General features: G+C 39.5%; 1 protein-coding gene across 1 annotated transcript in view; it reads right to left on the bottom strand.

Annotated features, from left to right (window-relative positions):
• dnah7 (dynein, axonemal, heavy chain 7) overlaps nt 1–25,259 on the bottom strand; it is a 398,230-nt gene that overhangs the window by 299,838 nt on the left and 73,133 nt on the right. Inside the window, exons 12-17 of the mRNA XM_072578963.1 lie at nt 16,423–16,689; nt 15,994–16,121; nt 13,444–13,522; nt 6,616–6,840; nt 5,928–6,074; nt 349–1,034 (exon numbers count right to left, since the gene is read on the bottom strand). Coding sequence (XP_072435064.1) covers nt 349–1,034; nt 5,928–6,074; nt 6,616–6,840; nt 13,444–13,522; nt 15,994–16,121; nt 16,423–16,689 — 1,532 coding nt within the window. The remainder of the gene's footprint in view (nt 1–348; nt 1,035–5,927; nt 6,075–6,615; nt 6,841–13,443; nt 13,523–15,993; nt 16,122–16,422; nt 16,690–25,259) is intronic.

Genomic DNA, 25,259 nt, shown 5'->3' with positions numbered 1-25,259 from the left:
GATGGGAGTGACAACCCCTAACATCAAGGCAGCACCTGATTGACAGTCCCCACAAAACTGCACTCAATGGGAATCGGGGGAAATCTCTCCACTGGATACAGTCATACCCAGTAAGTTCTGGTCATTGGAAGTTGACCATCTTAGCCCCAGGACATTACTGCAGGAATTCCTCAAGGTCGTGTCCTAGGCTTCCCCATACACTTTACCAAAAGTAATAACATGCCTTTTGTTTGCTTTGCATAATGTTGTATGTGTTTCCTCAAATTGTTAAACATTTTGTAAAGATCCATGTTTTTTTCAACAATTCTTGGACTAAATAATAAAACGCAATGAAAAGGAATGAGCTACCTGATTTCTTTTTCAAATGGTTGTATAAAGGGAGATCCACGCATTGTTTGGGTCTTTACAATGTGGTCATCTAGTAACATCTGGATATCATCAACTGCTGCAAGTATATAAGTTCCTGTTTCTCGATATGGATGGAGAACAAATTCCATTCCTTCCCACTCCTTGATCATTTTTTCCAGGGCTTTCTCCAGTGAGTACTCCTTGCTAGCGGCCTCACTAATACCCTCAAACTGTTCTAAGTAAGGCTCAAGATTCATAGCAAGAAACTTGGTGATAGTTGTGTCTTCAGTAGGCTCAAGTGGGTATCCAACAATATCAGATAAGGCATCCCAATGTCGTTCACGTAAACCAGGATTGCAGACAACATGAATAAGGGGAATGTGCTCTTTAAATTCTTCAACTTTTTTCCTAACAGTATTGGCAATCTTGTATGAATTTGGTGAGTCTGTTAATGTCCGTTCCAACTTGTATAAAGCTCGCCAGTAGTTTCCCACATCTGCCTCAACTTGATCTGGGTTAGCCTCAGTAAATGGTCCTTCCATCCAATTTTTATACTTGCCATTGAACTCTACTGTCAAGTCATACAGTCGCAGATATGGTTGCAGTGTATCGCTGGTCTGTTTACGCTGAGGGTATTGAGATTCACTCCATCCAAATGCTTGCTCTTCCTCATTAATCTGATCAATCTAGCACAATTAGAAAGTGAATACTATTTAAGTAACTAAATTATTATTGACAATTATGAATTATTGTTTCTACCCTTTAAATAGCTGCTAATTTGTTTAAAAAGTGTTAAAGTTGTGATATAATTGACTCCACTAACTGAATTGAATTCTCAATACATGTTTGTTTGAAAATTGAACATTCTTATTATAATACTATTTCTACATTAATAAGACTTTTGGTTAAATGTTACACAATCAGCTTTTCAGTTTCAAGCTTTGCTTGTAACAACACATGCATTTCAAAATACTATATAATGTTAGCCCAAACATATATTTATTCTGTCTTTGCATGTTCCACGCATGGATCAACAAAAGGTTGATTGATCCAAAATGGATAACCCACAATGAGCTCGCCATAGTGAGTTATTTCTGAAATTACCAACTTCTCTGCTCTAAAGTAAAATGATCAATATGCAGTGCACATATGATAATGCAATCAGATAAATTATCCTCTCTTGATTCTTGGTTAATAAAACGAATTGTGTCATTCACAAGATTCCAGTTGCCAAAAATAAACTCCAAAGTCAACCAGTCAAAATTGCTTTTCAGCAAGAGTTCTGTAGAGCAAAATGTTTTTGCAAGAACAATATAAAAAGCAGTTTTTACAACATATGATGGACTGAAACTTCTCAAAAATCTTTTGTCTTTTTTCATAATATTAAAATTTAAAATGTGCCAAAAGACTATAAGAATTTAATTGATTGTATTCCAAAAGACAAACAACAATTCACAGAGAAAATATTAGACCAGTTTCAAAAGATACAAGTTTTAAAAGAGTAAAGAAAAAAATTAGACCTCCCAACATAATTTCCCACTGAACAATTTTAGGTCATAATATTCTATTTGCAAAAAAAAAAGATTTTCTATTATTTCAATTTATGACACCAGGCAACACAGTTGGAAAGTTGAATTCAAACAAGTTCTGAGGATTCAATTCGGTGAGTGGAAACAAAAAGCAAAGTCAATTATATTACATCTTTGATACTTTAGTAACAAATAAATAGTTCTTTAAATAGCATAAATAATGATCGAGTATTTCCACAGAATTTCCAAGCATAATTGTTGAGACTGTAACTGTGCACAAAAAATTCAGGAAGTTTGTTTTAAAAAAGATCCAGAATTCTTGAAGAATTAGTCCAAGAAAGAAGTATAAGTACCTAATTGATGGGAAATTTGGAAACATGAGAAATAAAAGCATATATAGGTGAAATGGCTGCTGAAGCCTGCTTTGCTATATGATAAGGCATGATCAGCCTCAACTGTGATTTCCCACCATTTTATTTGGAGTAGGAGCACAAACATCTTTAGCAGGCCAAATCTCTATCAATCTCAACACACTTAAACATTAGTTACATTTAGTCCTCTGAGGTTGAGCACAATGAAGATTCACAATACAGTGGTATTCAGAAAAAAAACACTTCTCTACATTTCAGTCCAAAATGATCAACCCCTTCATATAGAAGGCATATTACCCAGAGCAGTGGATCTATTGACAGAGGTGAAGTTCCTGAATATGACTGAAAACAAGTGCTGAAGGTGACAGTAACTTGAGGCAACAGCAGAAATGTATTCATTCACAATCTGCAACATCATGATCCACTATATTCACCACTCTACTCATACCATCAAGCTAGGGAATCAATCTGATTCATAAAAGATTGCACAAGAGCACCATCAGATATACATAAAATAGGGGTCAACCTGGTGAATCTACAATACAGGATTGATGACAAACAGCAGAAGGACCATGTGATAGTAGTAAGTGATCCCACAACCAGTGGATCAGATCTACATTCTGAAAAGTTGCCACATTCAATGGTGAATACTGGTAGACAATTAAATAACTAACTGGAGAAAGAGATTCTACAATATCTCATCCTCAATGATGGGCTACCCACAACAGCAATGCAAAAGACTGAAACAGACTTAGACCAGAAGTGCCGGGTGATTGATTCATGTCAATCTCCTCCTAAGATGGCATCACAGATTTCATTCTTCTTGGAACCCTTGCTGATATTTCATTATTTTTATTTTATTCTTTTTATAAATTTTGGTTTCAAGTTGTGAACTGGGAACTGTGAGGTAAAGATGACTTTTGAACTTTGGGAACATCTTGCATTAAAAAGAAAACAGACCAATCAATTCTTTGTTTATTCATGAGGCCAGACCTGGAAGTTAATTGCAGGTTGGTTCTTGATCAAGGTTCTGCAGATGCTTCGTCACCGGAGAAGAGCATTATATTTAAATAGATACTAGATGTTGTCTAATAACAAAGTCAGTATCTGGTACCTGCAGGTCTGGAAGAGATCTCATACTCAGATGTTGAACGGTAACTAGGACATCATGGATGAGACAGTCAGACTGTCAGGGAGTGTTCAGAATTTGGACTGGGTTTTGGACTGCATGTTCTGTGAGATGGAATTTGGCAACACCAGCATCTATTAGGCAATATGGAAAATTGCCCTCATATGTCCTATACACAAAAAAAGTAGGGTAGATCTGACCTAACCAATTACTACTCTAGTCTATTGTTGATCAAAGTGATGCAAGAGATTGCTAGCTGTCCCATAAATTGTTAATTGCTCAGCATTAAACTGCTAACTGATGCTCAGTTTGGATTTCTACCAGGATTACTCACCTTCTGACCTCATGCAGCCTCAGTCCAAACATGGACAAAACAGCCGAACTCAAAAGGATAACTAAAGTTGACTGCCTTTAACAAGACAGCATTTAACGGAGTGTGGCAACAAAGAGCTCAAGCAAAACAGAAGATAATGGGAATCCAAGCAAATCTCTCCACTGGCTGGAGTTATATCTAGTACAAACGATGATGATTACAATAGTTGGAGCAATTATCTAGTCTAAGGACATTGTTGCAGGAGTCCTCAGAGTAGTATCCTCATTCCAAACATCGTCAGCTACTTCATCAATAACCTTATATCCGTTATAAAATCAGAAGTGAGGATGTTCATTATCAATTGCAAAGCATTTAGCACTATGTAGATTCCTCAAACAGCAAAGCAGTCTTTGTGCACCAGTGGCTGAAAAACATTCAAACTTGGGCAGATAAATCACAAGTAACCTTCTTGCCACACAAGCATCAGGTAAAGACCATCTCCAACAAGACAGAATCTAACCATTTCCCCTCAACATTCAAAGGTATTATGATCAGTGATTATTCCACTTTTATTGTCAAAGGTGTTACCATTGAACAGAAGCTGAACCATGTAAATTCCCTGGCTAAAAAATCTGGTCAGATGCAGGAAGTCCTATGGTGTGCAACTTACCTCCTGACTCGAGAGTGTGGTGCTGGAAAAGCACAGCAGAGCAGGCAGCACCCGAAGAGCAGGCTTTTGCCCAAAACATCGACTCTCCTGCTCCTCAGATGCTGCCTGCCTTGCTGTGTTTTTCCAGTGCCACACTCTCAACTATAATCTCCAGCATCTACAGTCCTCATTTTCGTCCAGTTGATTTTCACCTCCTGACTCCCAATGCCTTATCACCTCTACCAGCTGCCTTTTTTGTGTGTCACTGTTGAAAATTATCACTTGTTTTTCAATAGGGCTTCTTTTTCCATGACAACCAGCACATGAACCTGTTTCTGGGGAGAGGTTAGTATAACTGCTACCTTTCTATCCAGAATATTTGGTTTCTCCTCAAATTCCAGGAGATATCTACCTGTTTCATCTTAAGTTGAAAGATACAGATAAAACATATCCTGTAAAGTTTCAATATTTGTGACACTTTGTTTTCACTACATTGCTTTTACAGATTTTTCACACAATCTAAGAACAGAGGCAAAGATCAGCATTCTAACATGTTTCCAAATTATTTTGAGAAATAATTATGCACAGCACTGACCAAATAAAGTAAACATAGAAAATAAGAGATGCAGGATATTTTCTATCTTATATTTGCCTTCTCATTAAGAATTGGGGCTCTCTGAAATTAGTTCTCTGAAAAATAAGTAGCAGCTCTCATTAATTCTACCACATGTCAACACTTCTTCCACACTTTGAAATAACAGCTACAACAATAGCTGATGACGCTCCATTAAATTTTGCTTTCTCCAGAGACGAGTCACCACTATTCCCTTGCCCATAGTCAATGTTTAGGTTGCCACCTAGGCTAAAATTAGGCATGCTTCCAGGGTCCCATCAGAAGCGGGTGAGCAATTTAGAAAGTAATCTATCACCCATTCCTCACCTCTTCTGCCTGGAATCTCCTCAGAGTCTCTAGGAAATCTAGCCATTGTGTTCAGGTTAGGGGTTCATGCCAGGAACAGCAACATCAAGGCCATTTATTTCTGTCCCAGCTCCTGTGTCAAGCGAACAAATAATGCTGGTCTCAAACTTCCCCAGTTGTGCATTTTGTACTAGTATCCAGCTTCTCACAAATCAAATATTTCACATAATAGTTATTTCTAATTGTTCGTCAAGCAACTTGTTTAATTTTATACTTTTTGCTTGAAGGCTGAGAATTTCATCATTCATATGTTTGTAATTTTCTCCCTACTGTCCTGAGGGATGGTACCCAAACATGTTACTCCATTGGTAACTATAAAGTGTGAGCCTTGACAGCGAATAACAATAAACTATTAGGCTATTGGAATATTACAGGCACATACAGGCTTCACTTCAGATGATGTCAATGTCACATTTATAAAGTTATTCAAAGCTTTTAAACAGCTGTGACATGTGTAGGATAATTCTCATAACAAAATACGAACTATCGTTCATAAATAAAATTATAACTGGCTTCACAAAATTCCCAGGAAGAAATTTATACAACCCATACACATGAACAAGTTTATATCAATGTGCATCAGCATTTGATCCAAGTTTAACCCAATACCTTCTCCATTGCTTGATTCAGCTTTGCATTTAACGCTTGAGCCTTTCGTAAGTATCGATTGACTTCCGACAATTCTCCAAAACTGTAGAATTCTTCCACTTGCTTAGCATAACTTTCCAATTCCTCTAAAAATCTTTCAGTACGAAGCTGAAAGTGAAAAATCATGAAAAAGGTGCATATTAAATGTGTTCAGAAAGTGTAAATGTTTTGGTAATATGATAAATAGGTTTAATCTCATTTTTTACCAACTGTCAAAATAACATTGAGGCAAAATTCCAATGAAATCCAAAGGGCAGGGAGGGATAGTCCGGTTAGACCCGGATATAGGAACCAACTGATGGAAAATAGCAAAGTAGCTTATCAAGTGGAAGTAGAGAATCTGTCACGGGAAGGGGATCATACAGGGCATCAAAGCAATTGTTAAGTTATCCTTGAAAGTTTATTCTTTTATTCATGAAATACTGAAGGTGAAAAGTAAGTTTTCATTGGCATGGTGATCAGAGGCTGGAGGTCATTTGATGAAAATGGAGTTGGAAACCCTACTCTTATCTACAGCATGACAATGCAGATGTTATTTCAGACACCTTTCTAAGCACCAATGTGCCCATACTGACAATGCAGATGATAAGTCTATGCAAAGCAAAGTGAAATAAAAGGTCAGCAGCGTTGAAGCTTGTGACTCTCTCACCCGAAGTCCTTGTTGGTACTGCTCTTCCTTCTCTGCAACCATCCTCTTATGTTCCTCAAAAATCTCTGCCATTCGTCCACTCCAGTGAAATGTATTGTTGTTTAGCCGCATGTCACTTGGGGAAAGTGTAACATAATCCACAAGAAAAGTCAAGCGGTTTTTGGCTTCAACCAGCTTCAGCTCAAGTTCAGCCATGTCCTTCACTTCGACCTGTTTTACGTAAGCCTGCCAAAGAAAACATTGATTTAAAAATAACTTAGATCTACAGTGTACAGTAGTATCTGCATGTTTGAATTAAAACTCACAAATTGCTTAAAATATCAAATTACCTTTTCTTAATACAGAGTTGTATAATTTGTTTTTAACAGTGATTTCAGCCTTTCCAAATCTGTGGCTATCTCCAATGTGCAGCATTTCAACAACGACCAGCAGCAAGTCTACTAATTACATAACAGCTATTATGATGCAGATTACCTAAATTTTTAAAGTCCTATATTTTGATTATAATCATGAAATCATGAAATCATGAAAAATAATCATGAAATCTAGGTAATCCAAGATGGAGGACAGGAAAAATTTCTGGCTGTAACAGGTTGCTCCTTTTCGGAGGTATTTTAGACGTTAGAGGTGATTTTCTTGAATTCCAGAAGCAGCAATTACTGTATTATATGCTGTTGCATTGTTTTGGCACTTTGGAGAAAAAGTCAAAACAATGGCACTTTTAAAAGGGAGAGGGACAGACAAAGGCATTACATGGTCAGGTCAGTGCACGAGAAAGAAAAAGTAAACCACACTGCTAACTAACACAGCAGTGAACCTGCGCAGTTACTGGTGAATTCATGTATCGCTGGACATCAGAGTGCATCTGGGAAAATTAACGAACAGTAAAATTCACAACTGATCTTGGAAGAGCCTCTTTGGGAGAGGTCACAGCACAGAAACAGATAAGTGAATAGTTTTAATTGGGCCTTGGGGCCTTGCTGTAAGTCTGCAGTAGTGAATACCGTGGGTTCTTTCTTGATTATATGTTTTATTGAGAGATGTCTCTTGATTAAACTTAAAAATATAAAACATAAGTATTAAGTTAGCCTGGAGCAGTATTTTGTGGAGGAATAAGATGGTGCTATTTTCTGGGTCTGCAGATTGAAAGAACTAAAAATGGCCCTAAGTAGAATGATATGCTCTTCTTGTTGGATGTGGGAATTGAGGGAGAGTTCACGTGTTATTGAGGATTATATCTGCAATAAATGCCATTGGTTGCGAACCTTATCAGATTGAATGGAACGGTTGGAACGACAGTTAAAGGCAATGAGGAATTTATAAGAGCAAGCACGTGTGATGGATGGTAGTTACAGGAAGGGAGAAAAGTCAAAGGTACAGTCACATAGATGGGTTAACTCCAGGAAAGGCAAGAGAGATACGCAGGTAGTGCAGGAGTCATTTGTAGCTATCCCTATTTCAAACAAGTATGCTGTTTTGGAAAATGTAGGGGATGATGGATTCTCAGGGGGATGCAATACAAACAGCCAAGTTCCTGGTATTGAGAGAAGCTCTAATGCAATGAGGGGTATGTCGGGTTCCAAGAGATCGATTGTGTTAGGGGATTCTCTAGTCTGAGGTACAGACAGACATTTCTGTGGCCTCCAGTGAAAAATCAGAATGATGCGTTGCTTCCCTGGTGCCAGGATCAACAATGTCTCAGAGAGGGTGCAGAATGTTCTCAAGGGGGAGAGGGACCAGCAGGAGGTCATTGTACACATTGGAACCAATGATGTAGGAAGGGAAAAGGTTGAGATTCTGAAGGGAGATTAGAGAGAGATAAGCAGGAATTTAAAAAGGAAGTAGTGATATCTGAATTATTCCTGGTGCTGCAAGCTAGAGAGGGCAGGAATAGGAGAATAGAGAAAATGAATGCATTGCTGAGAATCTGTTGTATGGGAGAAGGATTCACATTTTTGGATCATTGGAATCTCTTTTTGAGTAGAAGTGACCTGCACAAAAAGGACGGATTGCACCTAAATTGGAAGGGGACTAATATGCAGGCAGGGAGATTTGCTAGAGCTGCTTGGGACGATTTAAACTAGTAAGGTGGGAGGTGTGGGACCCAGAGAGATAGTGAGGAAAGAGATCAATCTGACACTAGCACAGTTGAGAAAAGAAGCAAGTCGAACAGTCAGAGCAGGCAGGGACAAAGCAGAGAACAAGGGAGGACTGATAAATGAAACTGCATTTATTTCAATGCTAGGGGCCTAACAGGAATGAGGAAAGTGTGCCAAACAGGCTAAGATAAAGGGTAGGGAGGAGGGACTTGGGGGGAGGGGCGTTGGAAAAGCGATAGGTGGAAGGAGGTTAAGGTGAGGGTGATAGGCCGGAGTAGGGGTGGGGGCGGAGAGGTCAAGAAGAAGAGTGAAGGTTAGGAAGGTGGTGCTGAGTTCGAGGGTTGGGACTGAGACAAGGTGGGGGGAGGGGAAATGAGGAAACTGGAGAAATCTGAGTTCATCCCTTGTGGTTGGAGGGTTCCCAGGCGGAAGATGAGGCGCCCTTCCTCCAGCCATCATGTTGCTATGGTCTGGCGATGGAGGAGTCCAAGGACCTGCATGTCCTTGGTGGAGTGGGAGGGGAAGTTGAAGTGTGAGCCACGGGGTGGTTGGGTTGGTTGGTCCGGGTGTCCCAGAGGTGTTCCCTGAAACGTTCCGCAAGTAGGCGGCCTGTCTCCCCAATATAGAGGCGGCCACATCGGGTGCAGCGGATGCAGTAAGTGATGTGTGTGGAGGTGCAGGTGAATTTGTGGTGGATATGGAAGGATCTCTTGGGGCCTTGGAGGGAAGTAAGGGGGAGGTGTGGGCGTAAGTTTTGCATTTCTTGCAGTTGCAGGGGAAGGTGACGGGAGTGGAGGTTGGGTTGGTGGGGGGTGTGGACCTGACGAGGGAGTCATGGAGGGAGTGGTCTTTTTGGAACGCTGATAGGGAAGGGGAGGGAAATATGTCACTGGTGGTGGGGTCCGTTTGGATGTGGCGGAAATAACATCGGATTATATGAACGATATGATCATTCTCTCAGGGATGGACAGGACTGGCAGCTTAATGATCCCGGATACAAATGCTGCAGGAAGGACAGAAAGGGAGGCAAGAGAGGAGGGGGACTGGCATTTTTGATCAGGGGTAACTTACTGCTGTACTTAGGGAAGATATTCCCAGAAATACATCCAGGGAAGTTATTTAGGTGGAACTGAGAAATAAGAAAGGGATGATCACCTTATTGGGATTGTATGATAGATCCCCTAATAGAGAGAAGGAGATCTCAGTTATCTGGAAGAATAATAGGAGGATTATGGTAGGGAATTTTAACTTTCCAAACATAGACTGAGACTGGGAGACTGTGAGGTCTACAGATGCTGGAGATCAGAGTTGAGAATGTGTTGCTGGAAAAGCACAGCAGGTCAGGTAGCATCCGAGAAGCAGGAAAATCGACGTTTCGGGCTGGAGCCTTTATTGATTTCCTAGTTGATTTCAACCTTATTGCAGATTTCCTGATGAAGGACTCCGGTCTGAAATGTCGATTTTCCTGCTCCTCGGATGCTGCCTGACCTGCTGTGCTTTTCATTGACTAGGACTGCCATAGTGCTAAAGGTTGAGAAGGAGAGGAATTTGTTAAGTGTGTACAAGACAATTTTCTGATTCAGTATGAGGATGTATCTACCAGAGAAGGTGCAAAACCTGAACTACTCTTGGGAAATAAGGGCCGGTGATTGAGTTGTCAGTGGGGGAGCACTTTGGGGCCAGCGACCATAATTCTATTAGTTTTAAAATAGTGATGGAAAAGGATAGACCAGATCTAAAAGTTGAAGTTCTAAATTGGAGAAAGGCCAATTTTGACAGTATTAGGCAAGAACTTTCAAAAGCTGAGTGGGGCAGATGTTCACAGTTAAAGGGACAGCTGGAAAATGGGAAGCCTTCAGAAATGAGATAACGAGAGTCCAGAGACAATATATTCCTGTTAGGGTGAAAGAAAAGGCTGGTAGGTATAGAGAATGCTGGATAATGAAAGAAATTGAAGATTTGGGTAAGAAAAAGAAGGAAGCATATGTCAGGTATAGACAGGATAGATCAAGTGAATCCTTTGAAGAGTATAAAGGCAGTAGGAGTATACTTAAGCGTAGAAGGGCAAAAAAGAGGACATGAGATAGCTTTGGCAAATAGAGTTGAAGAGAATCCAAAGGGTTTTACAAATACATTAAGGACAAAAGGGTAACTAGGGAGAGAATAGGGCCCTTCAAAGATCAGCAAGGCGGCCTTTGTGTAGAGCCACAGGAGATGGGGGAGATACTAAACGAGTATTTTGCACCAGTGTCTAGTGTGGAACAGGACCTGGAAGATATAGAATGTAGGGAAATAAATGGTGACATCTTGAAAAACATCCATATTACAAAAGAGGAAGTGCTGGATGTCTTGAAATGCATAAAAGTTTATAAATCCCCAGGTCCTGATCATGTGTACCCTAGAACTCTGTGAGAAGCTAGGGAAGTGACTGCTGGGCCTCTTGCTGAGATACTTGTATCATTGATAGTCACAGGTGAGGTGCCAGAAGACTGAAGGTTGGGTAACATGGTGCCACTATTTAAGAAAGGTGGTAAGGCCAAGACCAGGGAACTATAGACCAGTGAGCCTGACATCAGCGGTGGGCAAGTTGTTGGAGGGAATCCTGAGGGACAGGATTTACATGTATTTGGAAAGGCAAGGGCTGATTAGGGATAGTCAACATTGCTTTTTGCATGGGAAATCATGTCTCACAAACTTGATTGAATTTCTTGAAGGAGTAGCAAAGAGGATTGATGAGGACAGAGCAGTAAACGTGATTTATATGGACTTCAGTAAGGCATTCGACAAGGTTCCCAATGGGAGACTGATTAAAAAAGTTAGACCTCATGGAATACGGGGAGAACTAGCCATTTGGATACAGAACTGGCTCAAAGGTAGAAAATAGAGGGTGGGAGTAGAGGGTTGTTTTTCAGATTGAAGGCCTGTGACCAGTGGAGTGCGACAGGTATTGGTGCAGTGTCCACTACTTTTCATCATTTATATTAATGATTTGGATTTGAGCTTAAGAAGTATAGTTAGTAAGTTTGCAGATGACAGCAAAATTGGAGGTATAGTGGACAGCGAAAAAATTTACCTCAGATTACAACTGGATCTTGATCAAATGAATCAATGGGCTGAGGAGTGGCAGATAGAGTTTAATTTAGGTAAATGTGAGGTCCTGCTAAGCAAACCTTAGCAGGATTTATACACTTTATGGTAAGGTCTTAGGGACTGTTGCTGAACAAAGAGTCCATGGAGTGCAGGTACATAGTTCCTTGAAAGTGGAGTCGCAGGTGGATAGGATAGTGAAGAAGATGTTTGGCATGCTTTCCTTTACTGGTCAGAGTATTGAGTACAGGAGTTGGGAGGTCATGTTGCAGAACATTGGTTAGGCCACTTTTGGAATATTGTGTGCAATTCTGGTCTCCTTCCTATCGGAAGGATGTTGTGAACTTGAAAGGGTTCAGAAAAGATTTACAAGGATGTTGCCAGGGTTGGAGGATTTGAGCAATCAGAAGAGGTTAAGTAGGCTTGGGCTGTTTTCCCTGGAGCGTCACAGGCTGAGGGGTGACCTTATAGAGGTTTATAAAATCATGATGGGCATGAATAGGGGAAATAGGCAAAGTCTTTTCCCTGGGGTGGGGGAGTCCAGAAGTAGAGGGCAGAGGTTTAGGATAAGAGGGGAAAGATATGAAAGAGAACTAAGGGGCCACGTTTTCACGCAGGTGATGGTGCGTTTGCGGCATGGGCTGCCAGAGGAAGTGGTGGAGGCAGGTACAATTGCAACATTTAAAAGGCATCTAGATTGGTATATGAATAGGAAGGGTTTGGAGGGATACGGGCCGGGTGCTGGCAGGTGGGACTCGATTGGGTTGGAATATCTGGTTGGCATGGACGGGTTGGATTGAAGGGTCTGTTTCCATGCTGTTTCTCTCTATGACTCTATGACTAGGACTCTAAGTGACCCTAAATTCTTCCACGTTGGTCACTTCATGATGGATTGGTATAGAAAATGATGGATGTCATATAATACAACTCTGCACCAATATTGTAACATAGCACCTTTTAAGATATCCATTTTTTGGAATCATTGTCATCTTCCACCTATGCATTTATATTACTCTTCTTCCAAAAGCTCACAGTGCACAAGTTTCAAAAAGTAAACCATATTACCAGATATAAAATTTCCTATGTTCATTTTGCTAGTATGGATTTGGAAGAGGTGAAGTGGGAGGGCAAGTCAGATATAAATATAATGGTCCCATGTTGTCCTTTCTAAATTAGTAGATTCTTCCCTCAAAATTTTTATTTAGTGAAAACTCATCATCACTGACATTAATCTGACCCAGGTTTCAACTTTCATTAGAAACATCTTCTCAACATCAACGCTGTCTTAGAATCTTGTATGTTTCAATAAGATCACCTTCAATTTTTCTAAATTCTATTCACAATAAGTCTAACTTACTTAGCCATTCTTGATAAGTCAAACACTTCATCCTAGAAGTCCGCCTCATGAATCTCCTTTGAGCATCCTCCAATGCCAGTATTTTTTTTAAGTATAGAAATAAAACTGTACACAGTGCTCCAGATGTAACCTCACCAATATTCTGTACAGTTGTAATAAGGCTTAACACACTACAGTTTGCTTCACACTATTTCTTAATTAGTGCAAATTAGTTCCTAATTAATTCGGTACATTTTCATTTGTACCTAATTTTCACACCATCTTATTTGCATAGCAAAAAATTACCTTCAACTCCATTAACGCTTGTGTATTTGGAGGTGTCATCAGGGCTTTCTCTGCTATTTTCTCAAATTCAAGACATAACCTGTAATTAATAAAACAGAACTAATTAACTCAAGGTTAAACCAAAGAGGTCAGAGAAACATAATGGAGAAGATATTCCAAGGGAAAGATTATCGGCTGTGTGATTGAATGCAGCAGTGGTGGATAGTTTAGAAAGACAAGTGGACATGAATTATAGAGAAGTTGACTATGAGATTTTGTAAAGTACATCATGGAATATGGAATTATTTGTAGAGGTTGTAAAAATCTGTGACAACAACAGGTAGGTTGTGAGGTTGCTAAGAAATGGTCATGCTCAACAGAATCCAAGTCACGCAGGTAAATGAAGGAGTGGGCAGGGATTCAATCAAGTCAGAAAAGAGAACTGATCACACTAAGGAGATGTGGTCTCACAATGAGGATGGACAATCTGCTGTCCTCAACTGCATTCAGCTACATGTGACTCCAGATGCATTTAATATGGGCAACTTTTATATAACATCTGAAATAGCTTAGCAAATCACTCAGCTGTATCAAACTGCTACAAAGTCAAAAGAAAGGATTGAATATACACACCATAAACAACATTGCCAAACTCAGTTCTGAAGTCCTTCTTACCAACAACAGGAGGTTTGGGGAAGCCATCCACAAATTAGTCAAGCAACAGTAAGTCACTCTTACAGAATTGTCTCTTACAGACAGACAATCTCTAACACCGGATATGTCCTGTCCTACCAAATGAACATACTCGTGAAAGGTATCCATGGCTTTTGCCCGAAACGTCAATTTTGCTGCTCCATGGATGCTGCTGAACTGCTGTGCTCTTCCAGCAACACTAAACCAAAATTTAGTTTCCAGCATCTGCAGTCATTGTTTTTACCTACCTCAACATAGTGGTGTATGGTTGACAAGGAGTTGGCTTGGGAGTCCTCAACATTGAATTTGGTCCCCAAGATATGTCATGTAATCAGGTCAAACAGAAGCAGAGAAACCTCCTCCTGGTTACCACTGCCACCTCACCACAATTACCACCTCAGCTTATGAATCAGTTAGTAATATTCCATGTCGAGGATACAGGATTTACTGTGGGTGAGAAATTTCAGTGTCCTTCACCAAGAGTGGCTAAGTGGCGCCAGTACTAACTGAGCTCAGATGTAGTTACTACACTAGGTCTGTGGTAGATTATGAGAGATTCAAAAAAGGGAACTCGACATGGACTTACTGTCATCAAACTATCTGTCTATCCTCCATTGTGTTGATTGGTACTATTGCCATGCTAAATGAAATCGATTTCAATGAGACCCAGCAATGCAAAATTGGGCATACAAGAGGATCTCTGACCATGTGCTGCAGGAGCAGAATTGCAGTGAGCCACAATCTGCAACCTCTTGGCCTGGCATGCTTCCCGACTTTACCTATTAGAATCAAGTCAGGGGACCAACTCTTGTTTAGTGAAGAGTGCAACAATGTATGTCAGAAAGAGCACCAGGGACATCTAAAAATGAAGTGTCAAGCTGATGAAGCTCCAACCCAGGACCACTTACACGCCAAACAGCAGAAGCAGTATGCAACAGACAGAGTGAAGTGATCCCACAACCAATAGATCAGAGCTAAACTATGCAATATATTCAGCCACATCCAGCTGTGGACAATTAAACATTGCATCAGGGAAACAGGAGAATCCACAAATATTCTTCCTTTCTTCAATTCTGGGAGAATCTAACAGATTCATGCAAAATCATTTGCAATTATCTTCAGTCAGAGTAACTGAGTGGATGGCCTATTGCCTTCTCGTTCTGAGGTCTCTAGCATTACAAATGTTTGTCTTCAGATAATTTAATCAACTTCATGCACCACTGAGAAACAACTGAATGCATAGGATATTGTCCAGGGCAGTACTGGAGGTCACCACCCTCCTGGAATTGTGGATGGGTATGACAGATGGGGCAAAGTAACTAAAATATTACTGGATACACCTTGAGCATAGTGAAAGCAGCAAATTGCAGTAGGGTACACAGCTCTCAACCTTTGGGTACAATGGCAATAAGAAGCAAAGCCTTTCACAGAAAGTGCGGGGCCCCGGGTTTTCAGAGGGCAGAGAAAAGGGATGAGAGGTAGGAATTTAATGGAAACTATATCCTAGGCACAAAAGCTTTCATCAAAAAATACCCATGAAATGACCAAGAGCCAATACTGCAAGAGAGTGCAACTCTCCAGGGAGATGGTCAGACATGTGAGCCCTCATCACAAAAGAAGATCACCCTTTCAAGATAGTTTGAAATCACCCTCACTCTGGCATCAGGTAGACTGCATACCATTTACTATGTTTGAATTTAGTATGTAGGGTCTAGCAGAGATTGGAAAAAAGTGCTGCGCAGTTTAGCAGCATAAATAAGATTTGGGGAAGTTTATTCGGAAATATCTCCAACTGTTGTGTTTGAAACATTGTGAAATTATACTGGGACTTATGAAAAAGATACATTTTTCAGAAGCAGTGTTTGGAATAGTACTAACGCTTTATTTGCATCCTGATGATATTTGTTTAACTTGTTCAGAAGTTTCTCATATAGAGTTTCCGCCCGTTTCACAAGAGCTCTTATGAGTTCATCACAGTGCACCTCAAACATCCCCAGGCGAACAACCTAGAGCAAAGATTAAGGCAAGTACACAAAATAAATAAGTATATTTATATAGCCACATGAAAAACACAATAGTGCAAGAAAGAAATTCTTTCATTATATGATCAGCTAGCTAGCTAGTTAATGCAGTAGTGTTAATACTACCCTTCAGTAATCAGTTATCAAATGTAGATTAAGATCCTTCATAAATGGAGTAATTAATAAAATGGAGCAATAGCTGTAACAATTAAAATGTATTTATAATAACACCTTATATAAACTACATAACTTATAATTTATCATTTAAACCTGAGCTAATAGGTACCTTTTGAGACTGATACTTAATTTCCTCTTTCAGGTTCAGGTACTTAATAATTTCCTGTGCATTCTCTTCAAAAGTATGTTCTTCATTCAAGAATTGCTCCACGTCCAAATCAGCTTGTCTATTAATGAGCATAGTATATTTATCATACAGTTTGGTATGCTCTTGGGGTCCCAAACTTTCTTTGGCAATAATATCTTTAACTTTCTTTTTGTTTTCCTCTAGGATTTCGTCCAAGATTATTGGTTTCAGAGTGGTCTGAATGCCAGACTATAAGGAAGAAAAAGGAAAAGCATTTCTTAGAAGTGCATAATAAGCAACTCCAATAATAACTTATTTTGTGGGATATATGCTCCTGCGGCAGTAGCATAGCAGAAGATTGATCAAACAAGGGGCAGAGGTCACCAATACAGATTCCCATTTTCTGGATTATAATTTTAATAACTGACAAGCTAGGAACCCCAAAGCCAGTGAGTTTACATCTTTGTTCAGTGATGCAATAGGAGCTATGGGGCTATGAGAGCTTAGCCTGCCAACAGGACAGCCACAAAAGTCCTGAGTTCTCTTATCACGAGGACCTGCCAATCCACAAGCCAGTCAGTGTTAAAGCCACCTGGGAGCCTTCCTTCTGGATTTTCAATCCCAAGGATGGATAACTCCCCTTCCGAGACCAGTCAATCAGAAGTCTGCAACTCATGTTCAGCAATTCTCACGTTCAGCAACTCTCATGCTCAGGATTGACTGGAGAGGCTGTGGCTGCTGCTGAAAATACAGGCACTGGAGTCTTGTCACAGAGGGATCACAGAGGGACACAGACCACAAGTGAGTAATGCAGGGAGAGGGAGGGGTTCAGTAGGCTCAGTAACACAAGCAGAGAGATGGCCTTCAACAGCCACAGACCTGAGTGTAGATGGGTTGAACAGTGGCAGCGTAATGAGGTCCTTGAATAGTTATTAAGTGGCAACTTAACGGCCTCATTTGGTAATCAGGCAGTATCTGACTCCTCTTGCATACTTTAAAATGGTAATCCGGTTTGACCAGTATGTTCATTTCCAAGTATGACTGGGATTTTTATTTTTCTCTCTCAGAGTGGCCTTTTTGCCCAGAACTTAAGCAAGAAGGCATCATATTTCTTAATTACAAACCTCCCAACCGACTGCCAAAGCAAGCAAATGGTCTGCCCAATTTGTCCTCCCATTAAATGAGACTTCATAGACAAGCAAAATAAATTGAGCAGTTTGGGCCCTCCTGCAGACCATTCAGCCTTAATTCTCCTCTGTGTTACTGCCCAATTTCAGAAGAATTCGAAATAGATTTGAGCAGGTAAGCAAAATTTCCACTGATGCTGGCATTACCTTGGCAAGATATTGGATGTACTTATCCAAATGTGAGTATATTTAAGTGAAGAAAAAAAATTAAGGTCAGGAAGTTCATTGCAGTTAGTACCACTCCTTTGGCTTTGACAGAATTTCAGATCTTCATGTGCAAATGAGTATTCTGCTGCACTTCCAACAATATTACTCTAGTAGGTTAGGATCAGTCCCATGAATTTCCAAGTCAATGATTTACACATGTCCCATTTTCCATCATTATTGCCTGCATGTAGTATAATCTCAGATTTGTACAAATGAAGCAGCCAGCATTACCACAGTGAGTAAAGCAAGTTTAAAGGGCTACAATAGAAGGGTTAAAAAGTGTCATAAAGTTTTTGTTAACATTTTTATTTCAATATTTGTTTGGTGCTTTCTCATATGGTCTACTACCTGCAAGTCTTCCGTTTTAAGAATTTGCCCATCCTATAAAGACTAATATTAGTGTATTGTTAGTAATATCCTATATCCTGGAAAAAGAGGAGGAATAGGGTAGAGGCCAAGTCAGCAAGGCATGCAGTTTCTGTCTGCAGGCATGCTAACTACAGGATACATAAACCAAAGTTTTCCTAAATCCTAGTGACTCAGCAGCAGTGCTGGTTGAAGCTGTACATTGCAAAAGGTAGCTGTCAATGAGGTCCCAGCACATGCTCAGTCGAACCTGTAGCTTACCTTTACTGCAGGCACTACTTTGCCAATCGATGCAAAGGTCAACAGTGAATGTGTACCCAAGTAGTCATTCCAAGGTTTCTTGAATTACATCCAGAACATTAATCAAATGTACACAGATGAACCAGGCATGTTACAGGTGCCTATTTCACCAACCTCCTTATTAATTTGTCAAAGAAACTGTAATTTTTACCAAGTCGCAGAATTCCACAAAGTTTAAAGAGCCATTAATGACCTTCACCATTGAAATTAGGCAAATGTAATGTTTTCACCCCTTGTTTGTTCATCTATTTGTCTGTTTATAAACAATGTAATCAAAAATTAATAGACAGATTTCAATGAAACTTGCAGCAAGCTAGAGTATGGCCAAGAAAGAACTATTTAGGTTTTGGTAAGATTATATATCTGGATCAGCATCAACAGGATAGTGCAAATTCACCTTGTTTTAAAAGAATTGGAGCAGTCTTTCACAGAGAATATTGTGGATTGCCTCAGATGATTTGGTGGAATTTGCCACAGCTGTCAAAATATGAACAAAGATTTCACAGCAGGTTGCTGAATCGGAATGAGCCTAGAACTCCTCTGTGAGCACATAGCAGCTTCATGCTTAGTCAACCGAGCAGTAACAACTTCTTTGTAGTGTAAGATATTACCATTTCAGTCAGGTTTGTTCTGTCTCCCATGCTTTTGTCAAGATTAAACTTACCCAATTGCCAGGCAATTGATTATCTATACTGTTACACTTTAATCAGGCAACAAAGTCACTCACTTACCAGTCTTCAAAGTACTAAACTAATTATATGGGAAAGACCAACTAGACCTTCGAGTCCACCCCACATAATGATGACTTCATCACCATGGCTAAACATTCCTTCCCAAACCAACCTCACACCCATCCCTGCAGCTATATTGTTACGATGCTGCTCCTTTAATATGGTTACGCTGTCCTTTGTGATGTTTTTCAGATAAGTCGTAAAAGCAGCAATTTTGAAGGGTCTAGGTTTGAAGGGTTTTAGAGCCAGTTTGACTTTAGTTAACAGATACTGCCTCAGGCAAAAGATTTTCAGGTATAAGAAAAATGTACAATGAAAGGGGAATGGCCAGTTCTCCCAGCTCAGTTTTTCTCTGGTTTAGTATGGTTTGAGCAAGTCAGTTTTGAGGCTGCTGGTGCAATAAACAGCTACCTGGAAGAAGGTGTTCCATGTTGAATCTCTCTGCATCCCTCTCTCTCTCTCCTGTAAGACCCTGTGTTTGATTTTACCTTTTACCTTTTGTGCCAAGTGGTGTTTATGGAGATTGTTGCAAGTATTTGAAACAACATCATTCAGTTGGGGTAATCTGTTGAATTTTCAGATAGGTTAAGTTATTATATATTCTGTTCTCTTTTGTTTGTGTTTCATTCAGTAATCTTGTAAAAAAATTCTGTTTTGTTTAAAACTAAGTGGTTTGACTCGCTGCATCATTCCTGGAATATCTGCTTTAAACTTGCTTAAAACAACTAGCAAAGTTAGGGTCTGGCTTGGTCATAACAGATTGAAGGCTGTTTGTGGGATTTATTCTATAGTTCCAAATTGGATTAGGATTGTTGGACTCAAAGGCTGAGAGTGGCTGGTGTTACTGTCTTTTGTTCTGGGCGTTGAATTTGGTTGGTTTAAACAGTGCTTGGGATAGCAAAGGCTGTTTCAGACACCAAGTGTTTTCTGGGGATGGAAGAAGTGTCTTTGAGAGTTTTAAAAACGGTGATTAAGCCCAGGCTGCTGAAATTATCAGACAAGCTGGAGTTGAAATTGCCTCCTTCCATGAGGAAAGGAAAGATAATTAAAGCAATAGCTCATCATTTAAGTTTGCTGGAAACACCATCAGAATCCTTAGAGATGGCTAAAGTTTAATTGAAAATGAAACAGCTTGAGTTAGAGGCAAAAGACAAGGAAATGGCAACAGTAATGAAAAGGCTTGAATTACAATCTAAAGCAGAAAGAGAAGAGAGACTAAAGGAGAGAGGAAAGGAAGAAAGAGAGGGAGTTTGAACTTCAGAAATTGGCACTTAGATAGGAAAGTCATCTTAAAAGGATGGAGATGAAGGCTGAAGGTAAGCTTAATGAGGAAAACAGTGAGAATGAGCAAACCCATGGTAGCCAAAGGCCTGGTGAGAAACTGTTTAAATATATTCAAGCATTGCCAAAATTTGAAGAGAAGGATTATGGAAGCATTTTTTTATCTCATTTGAAAAGGTGGCTAAACAAATGCAGTGGCCAATGACCATGTGGGTTTTGTTGATCCAAACAATACTTGTAGGTAGAGCTAGTGAGATATTCGCATCATATCACAGGAAGTATCACAGGGGCATATGAGAAGGTGAAGAAAGCCATCATGGGAACTTGTGCCAGAAGCCTACAGACAACGCTTCAGGAATCTAAGGATGGACCTGGTCAAACCTACATTGAATTTGAAAGGACCAAACAAAGTAATTTTGATTGATGGATAAGAGCATTAAAAATAGAGCAAACCTATGAAATTCTTAGAGAGACAATTATTTTGGAGTTCAAAAATTCACTTCCTGAAATAGTGAGAACTCGTGGAGGAGCAGAGTTAAAACAGCAAGATTAGTAGCCAAAGTGGTTGATGATTATGAGTTGGTGCATAAATCAAAGTTGGTTTCCAAAATCAATTTCAATCTGGGAGGAACAGAAATTGGGGAAAAGAGAAATCCTCACGTGGAAAGGGAAAGGTAGATCTCGGTGAAGATCATAAGGATAGTTTACCACAGGGTAAAAAAGATACCCTTGAAGGGGAAAGAGAAGTTAAAAGGTTCCAGTGTTTTCACATCAATAAAACAGTCACATGAAATCACAGGTTGGTAGGTTAGGAAAAACACTGGGAAGCCAAGGTAGGAAAACAGGATAAACCAATAAATTTTGTTGGAGTGGTAGCTGAAAGAACAGTGGAAGCTAGAAAGCTGCACCAGAGTGGTTGATTAAGGAAGAAGTGCCAGATCTTCTAAAACCACATACCTGCAAAGGTAAAATTTACTTGCATAGGCCAGGAGTAGCAGCTAAAGAAGTTACAATATTAAGAGATACAAGGTCCTCTAAATCAGTGATGTTGAAAGATGAGAAAACTATTGCCAGAAAAGACACTAGTAATGGGAATTCACGGTGAGACAAGAAATGCTCAATTATGTAGACTGAGGTTAGAGTGTCCAGTGAACAGTGGAAAAGTTGTGGTAGGAGTACTGGACAGACTCTCAGGTCCAGGAATACAATTTGTCCTTCCTAATGATATAGCTGGTTAACAGGTCTGAATGCTGCCTACTGTGGTTGAAAAGCCAGTGGAAACTCAGGCAACTGAACAATTGCAGGACTCATATCCTGGGATTTTTCCAGACTGTGTGGTAATGAGGTCACAAAGCTACCAGTTGAAACAAGAGAGATCAAAGAGTATATATAAGAAAGTTGAAGTGGAATTAGCAGAGACCCTATTTAATCAGATGGTTCACAGAAGCCAGGAGCAGTTAGATGGCATAGCAGACATCTTTACTCAGATAAATCAGCTTAGTTATAGCAGAAAGGTGAAAATTTAAAGCAGTTGTATCAAAAGGCATACACAGAAAAAGAAACTAAATGTATCCCTGAATGTTATTATCTTAAAAGTTATGTCTTAATGAGGAAATAGAGACCAGCACATATTCAGGCAGATGAGAAATGGGCAGAAGTTCATCAAGTTGTATTGCCAGTGAGTTATAGAAAGTAGGTGTTGCAGGTGGCACAGTAGAGGGTCATTTAGGGGTAAGAAAAACTCAAGCTAAAATACAAAATCATTTTTACTGGCCTGGACTACACAAAGATGTAGTTGAATTTTGCCAGACATGTCATAAATAACAGGTAATTGGAAAACTACAGGCAGTAACAAAACCCGTACCTTTAATATCTACTCCTGCATTTAAGGAACTTTTTAAGAGAGTCTTAGTTAACTGTGTAGGACCCCTACCTAAAACAAAAAGTGGGAATCAGTATTCATTAACAATAATGAATATGTCCACTAGATTTCCAGAGGTTGTTCCATGATGCAATATCACAGCTAAAAGGATTGTAGAGGAGTTACCCAAATTTTTCACATTTGTCCTGTGACCTCTGACCTTGTCCCCCCCCAGTCCAAAACCATCATTTCCACATCCATTGCTTTAACTTCAAATTCTCCACACAGAATTATAAAACACAGAAGTGATCTGTTTATATTATACTTATGCAATTAGTTTGAAAGAGCTGTCCAATAAATCCCACAACCCATTTTCTCCAGAACTATACAAATTAGATCTCTTCAAATAATATCTTATTTACTTCCAAAAGTTTCTATGAATTTGACTACACCATCCATTCAGGTACTGTATTTCAAATCGCAATAACTATGTGAAATAATTTTCCCTCTCATTCTTATATAAGTTATTTCAAATATATAACTTTTAATACCAACTCATTTGCCAAAGGAAACAGTTTTTTCCTCTTGCTGTATCGAAACTTCCCACCAATTTGAACACTTGAGCTTTCCCTTAACCATTGTTGTTGAAAGGAGGACAATCTTAGCTTCTCCAATTTCTCCATATCAGTGAACTCCTTTATCTTTATATCACCAGGGAGGAATGTTCCCTCCCAGTCAGGGAACACTTCAACGGACAAGGATATTCAGCCTCCAATCTTCAGGTAAGTGGTCCTCCAAGGTGACCTTCAAGATGCACATCAAAGCAGAATCGCCGAACAGAAACTGATAGCTAAGTTCTACATCCATGAGGATGGCCTTAACCATGATCTTGAGTTCATGTCATGCTACATGTAACCTCACTATACTTTCCATGTAAAATCTTCCTTACTGTTCTATTTTGACATGATCACCTTGATAATTTGTTATTATCTACCTTAATTAGTTTGTACAGTTTTTTAGATTAATTGTTACTTTGGTTAGACGTGGTCATGCAAGTCCTGTATCTATAATGCTATTCAAGCCATTTGGTTTGTCTCTAGTACCATCTTATTTTTGATTTTTCATAATTATGTCTCCGCCTTAATTAATTGGATCAGTGATCATCCCTTCACTTGCTATTCAGCTGTTGACACTTTACTCACATCGCTTGACACTTCGATCACCAGCAAAGACATGTTATTCAGCCTGTCAACACTCCACTCACACCATTTGTACTATCTAATGGCACTCCTAATTACCTGGAATTATCGTGCCATTATCTCTCTGCATATAAAGTGTATGCCTGTGCGATTCCTTCCACTTCACCTGATGAAGGAGCAGTGCTCCGAAAGCTTGTGGTTTCAAATAAACCTGTTGGACTAAAACCTAGTGTCATATGACTTCTGACTTTGTCCACCCCAGTCCAACACCAGCACTTTCACACCCAGAATTGAACACAAAAGTTCAGTTGATGCCAGACCAAGGATGTTTTCATGTTTTGAATGCCCTCCTTGTTTTTGCATTTAACATCCCTGTTGAATAAGCAAGTATACTTTTTCAACTGCCTTATCATGTTGCCTCAACATCTTCAAAAGTGTACAAAGTTGCAACCCAAGTTCCCTCTGCTTTTTCAACTCCTGCAGCATCATAGATTTTACTGCCTCTCTCTTTGTTTCTTTTTCCAAACAGCATTTCACTGTTACTGACATTCAATAGCATTTTTCCTGTGTTTGCCCATTTTACCAGTCTTTCCATTTCCACATGAAGTTTGAAGCCACCCCAACCACTACTTCCTGTGATACTTTGTATCATCTTCAAACTTTAAGTTTATAATCCCTATACCCAAGTCCAGGTATTTATGCATGTCAAAAAAGTAATGGCCTTAATATTGGTCCCTGGAACAGGTCACAGGAGTCATAAAAACATTGATCCTTTGGTCATGAATCTTTAGGGATCTTAACACAATGACTACAAGATCTTTTAGTCTGTTAACACTTTGACTCAATGACTTAAGCATTCATTCTGCATTTGGTTCTACCAAGGCAGATAGTCCTACAATCATTTAAATTAAGTATTATTTCCATTGTGTAGCCCACTCCCTTATCACATCTAAATCATTTTAGATTTAATTGCACTACTTCATCGGTTTAACACTGCCTCACATTTTGGTGTGATCTGCAAACTTATTCAGCATACTCCAGAAATCAGTGCCAAAATCTTAACAAAGACACTGAAGAGTGAACAAATTGGACCCATGCCTGTTAGGACATCAGGAATTCAGGAATTTTCTTCCCTGTGAGTACGAAGAGGACTTTTTGTCTGTCAATGTCAGTCCCTTTAGTTAAATGGAGAGAACAAAAATTATACTAAATTTTATACAGAAAAATCAGTTTCTGGGTTAATCCGGAGCCCAGCAGCAGACAGGGCAACATTTACCAGCATGTTCAACTACTTCACGATGTTGGGCCGTTAATATGCAATTCAATGTCATGAACATTCAACATTTGTACACTAATTTTGAGACATCCTTAGGACCTCGCAAATTTTGAACAACTCAACTACAGAGGTCCCAAACATGTCATCCTCCACTCCACAGTCCCACTGTTTCCTTCTGTTTTCCATTTCAAGTAGAAGATCGTGGGTAATACAAAATAGTACGGTGGATAAAGCAGCTGGTAACAGCTAAAATAATTTTTTAGAAGTTGTGAAGAAAGCATCCTCTCAGCAGTTACTTTGTTTTTCTGTTACATATTTATTGAAACTAATTCCTATTCTTCCATTCCATTTGTTTCTGTCCCTTAACCCATTTTTATTCCTATACCATTGCTTCACCACCTCCACCTCAAT

This window comes from Chiloscyllium punctatum, chromosome 10 (assembly GCF_047496795.1).
Source record: "Chiloscyllium punctatum isolate Juve2018m chromosome 10, sChiPun1.3, whole genome shotgun sequence".
Taxonomy (NCBI): Eukaryota; Metazoa; Chordata; class Chondrichthyes; order Orectolobiformes; family Hemiscylliidae; genus Chiloscyllium; species Chiloscyllium punctatum.
Note: the sequence above shows the minus strand (reverse complement) of the source record. Positions and strands in the feature narration are given on the sequence as shown.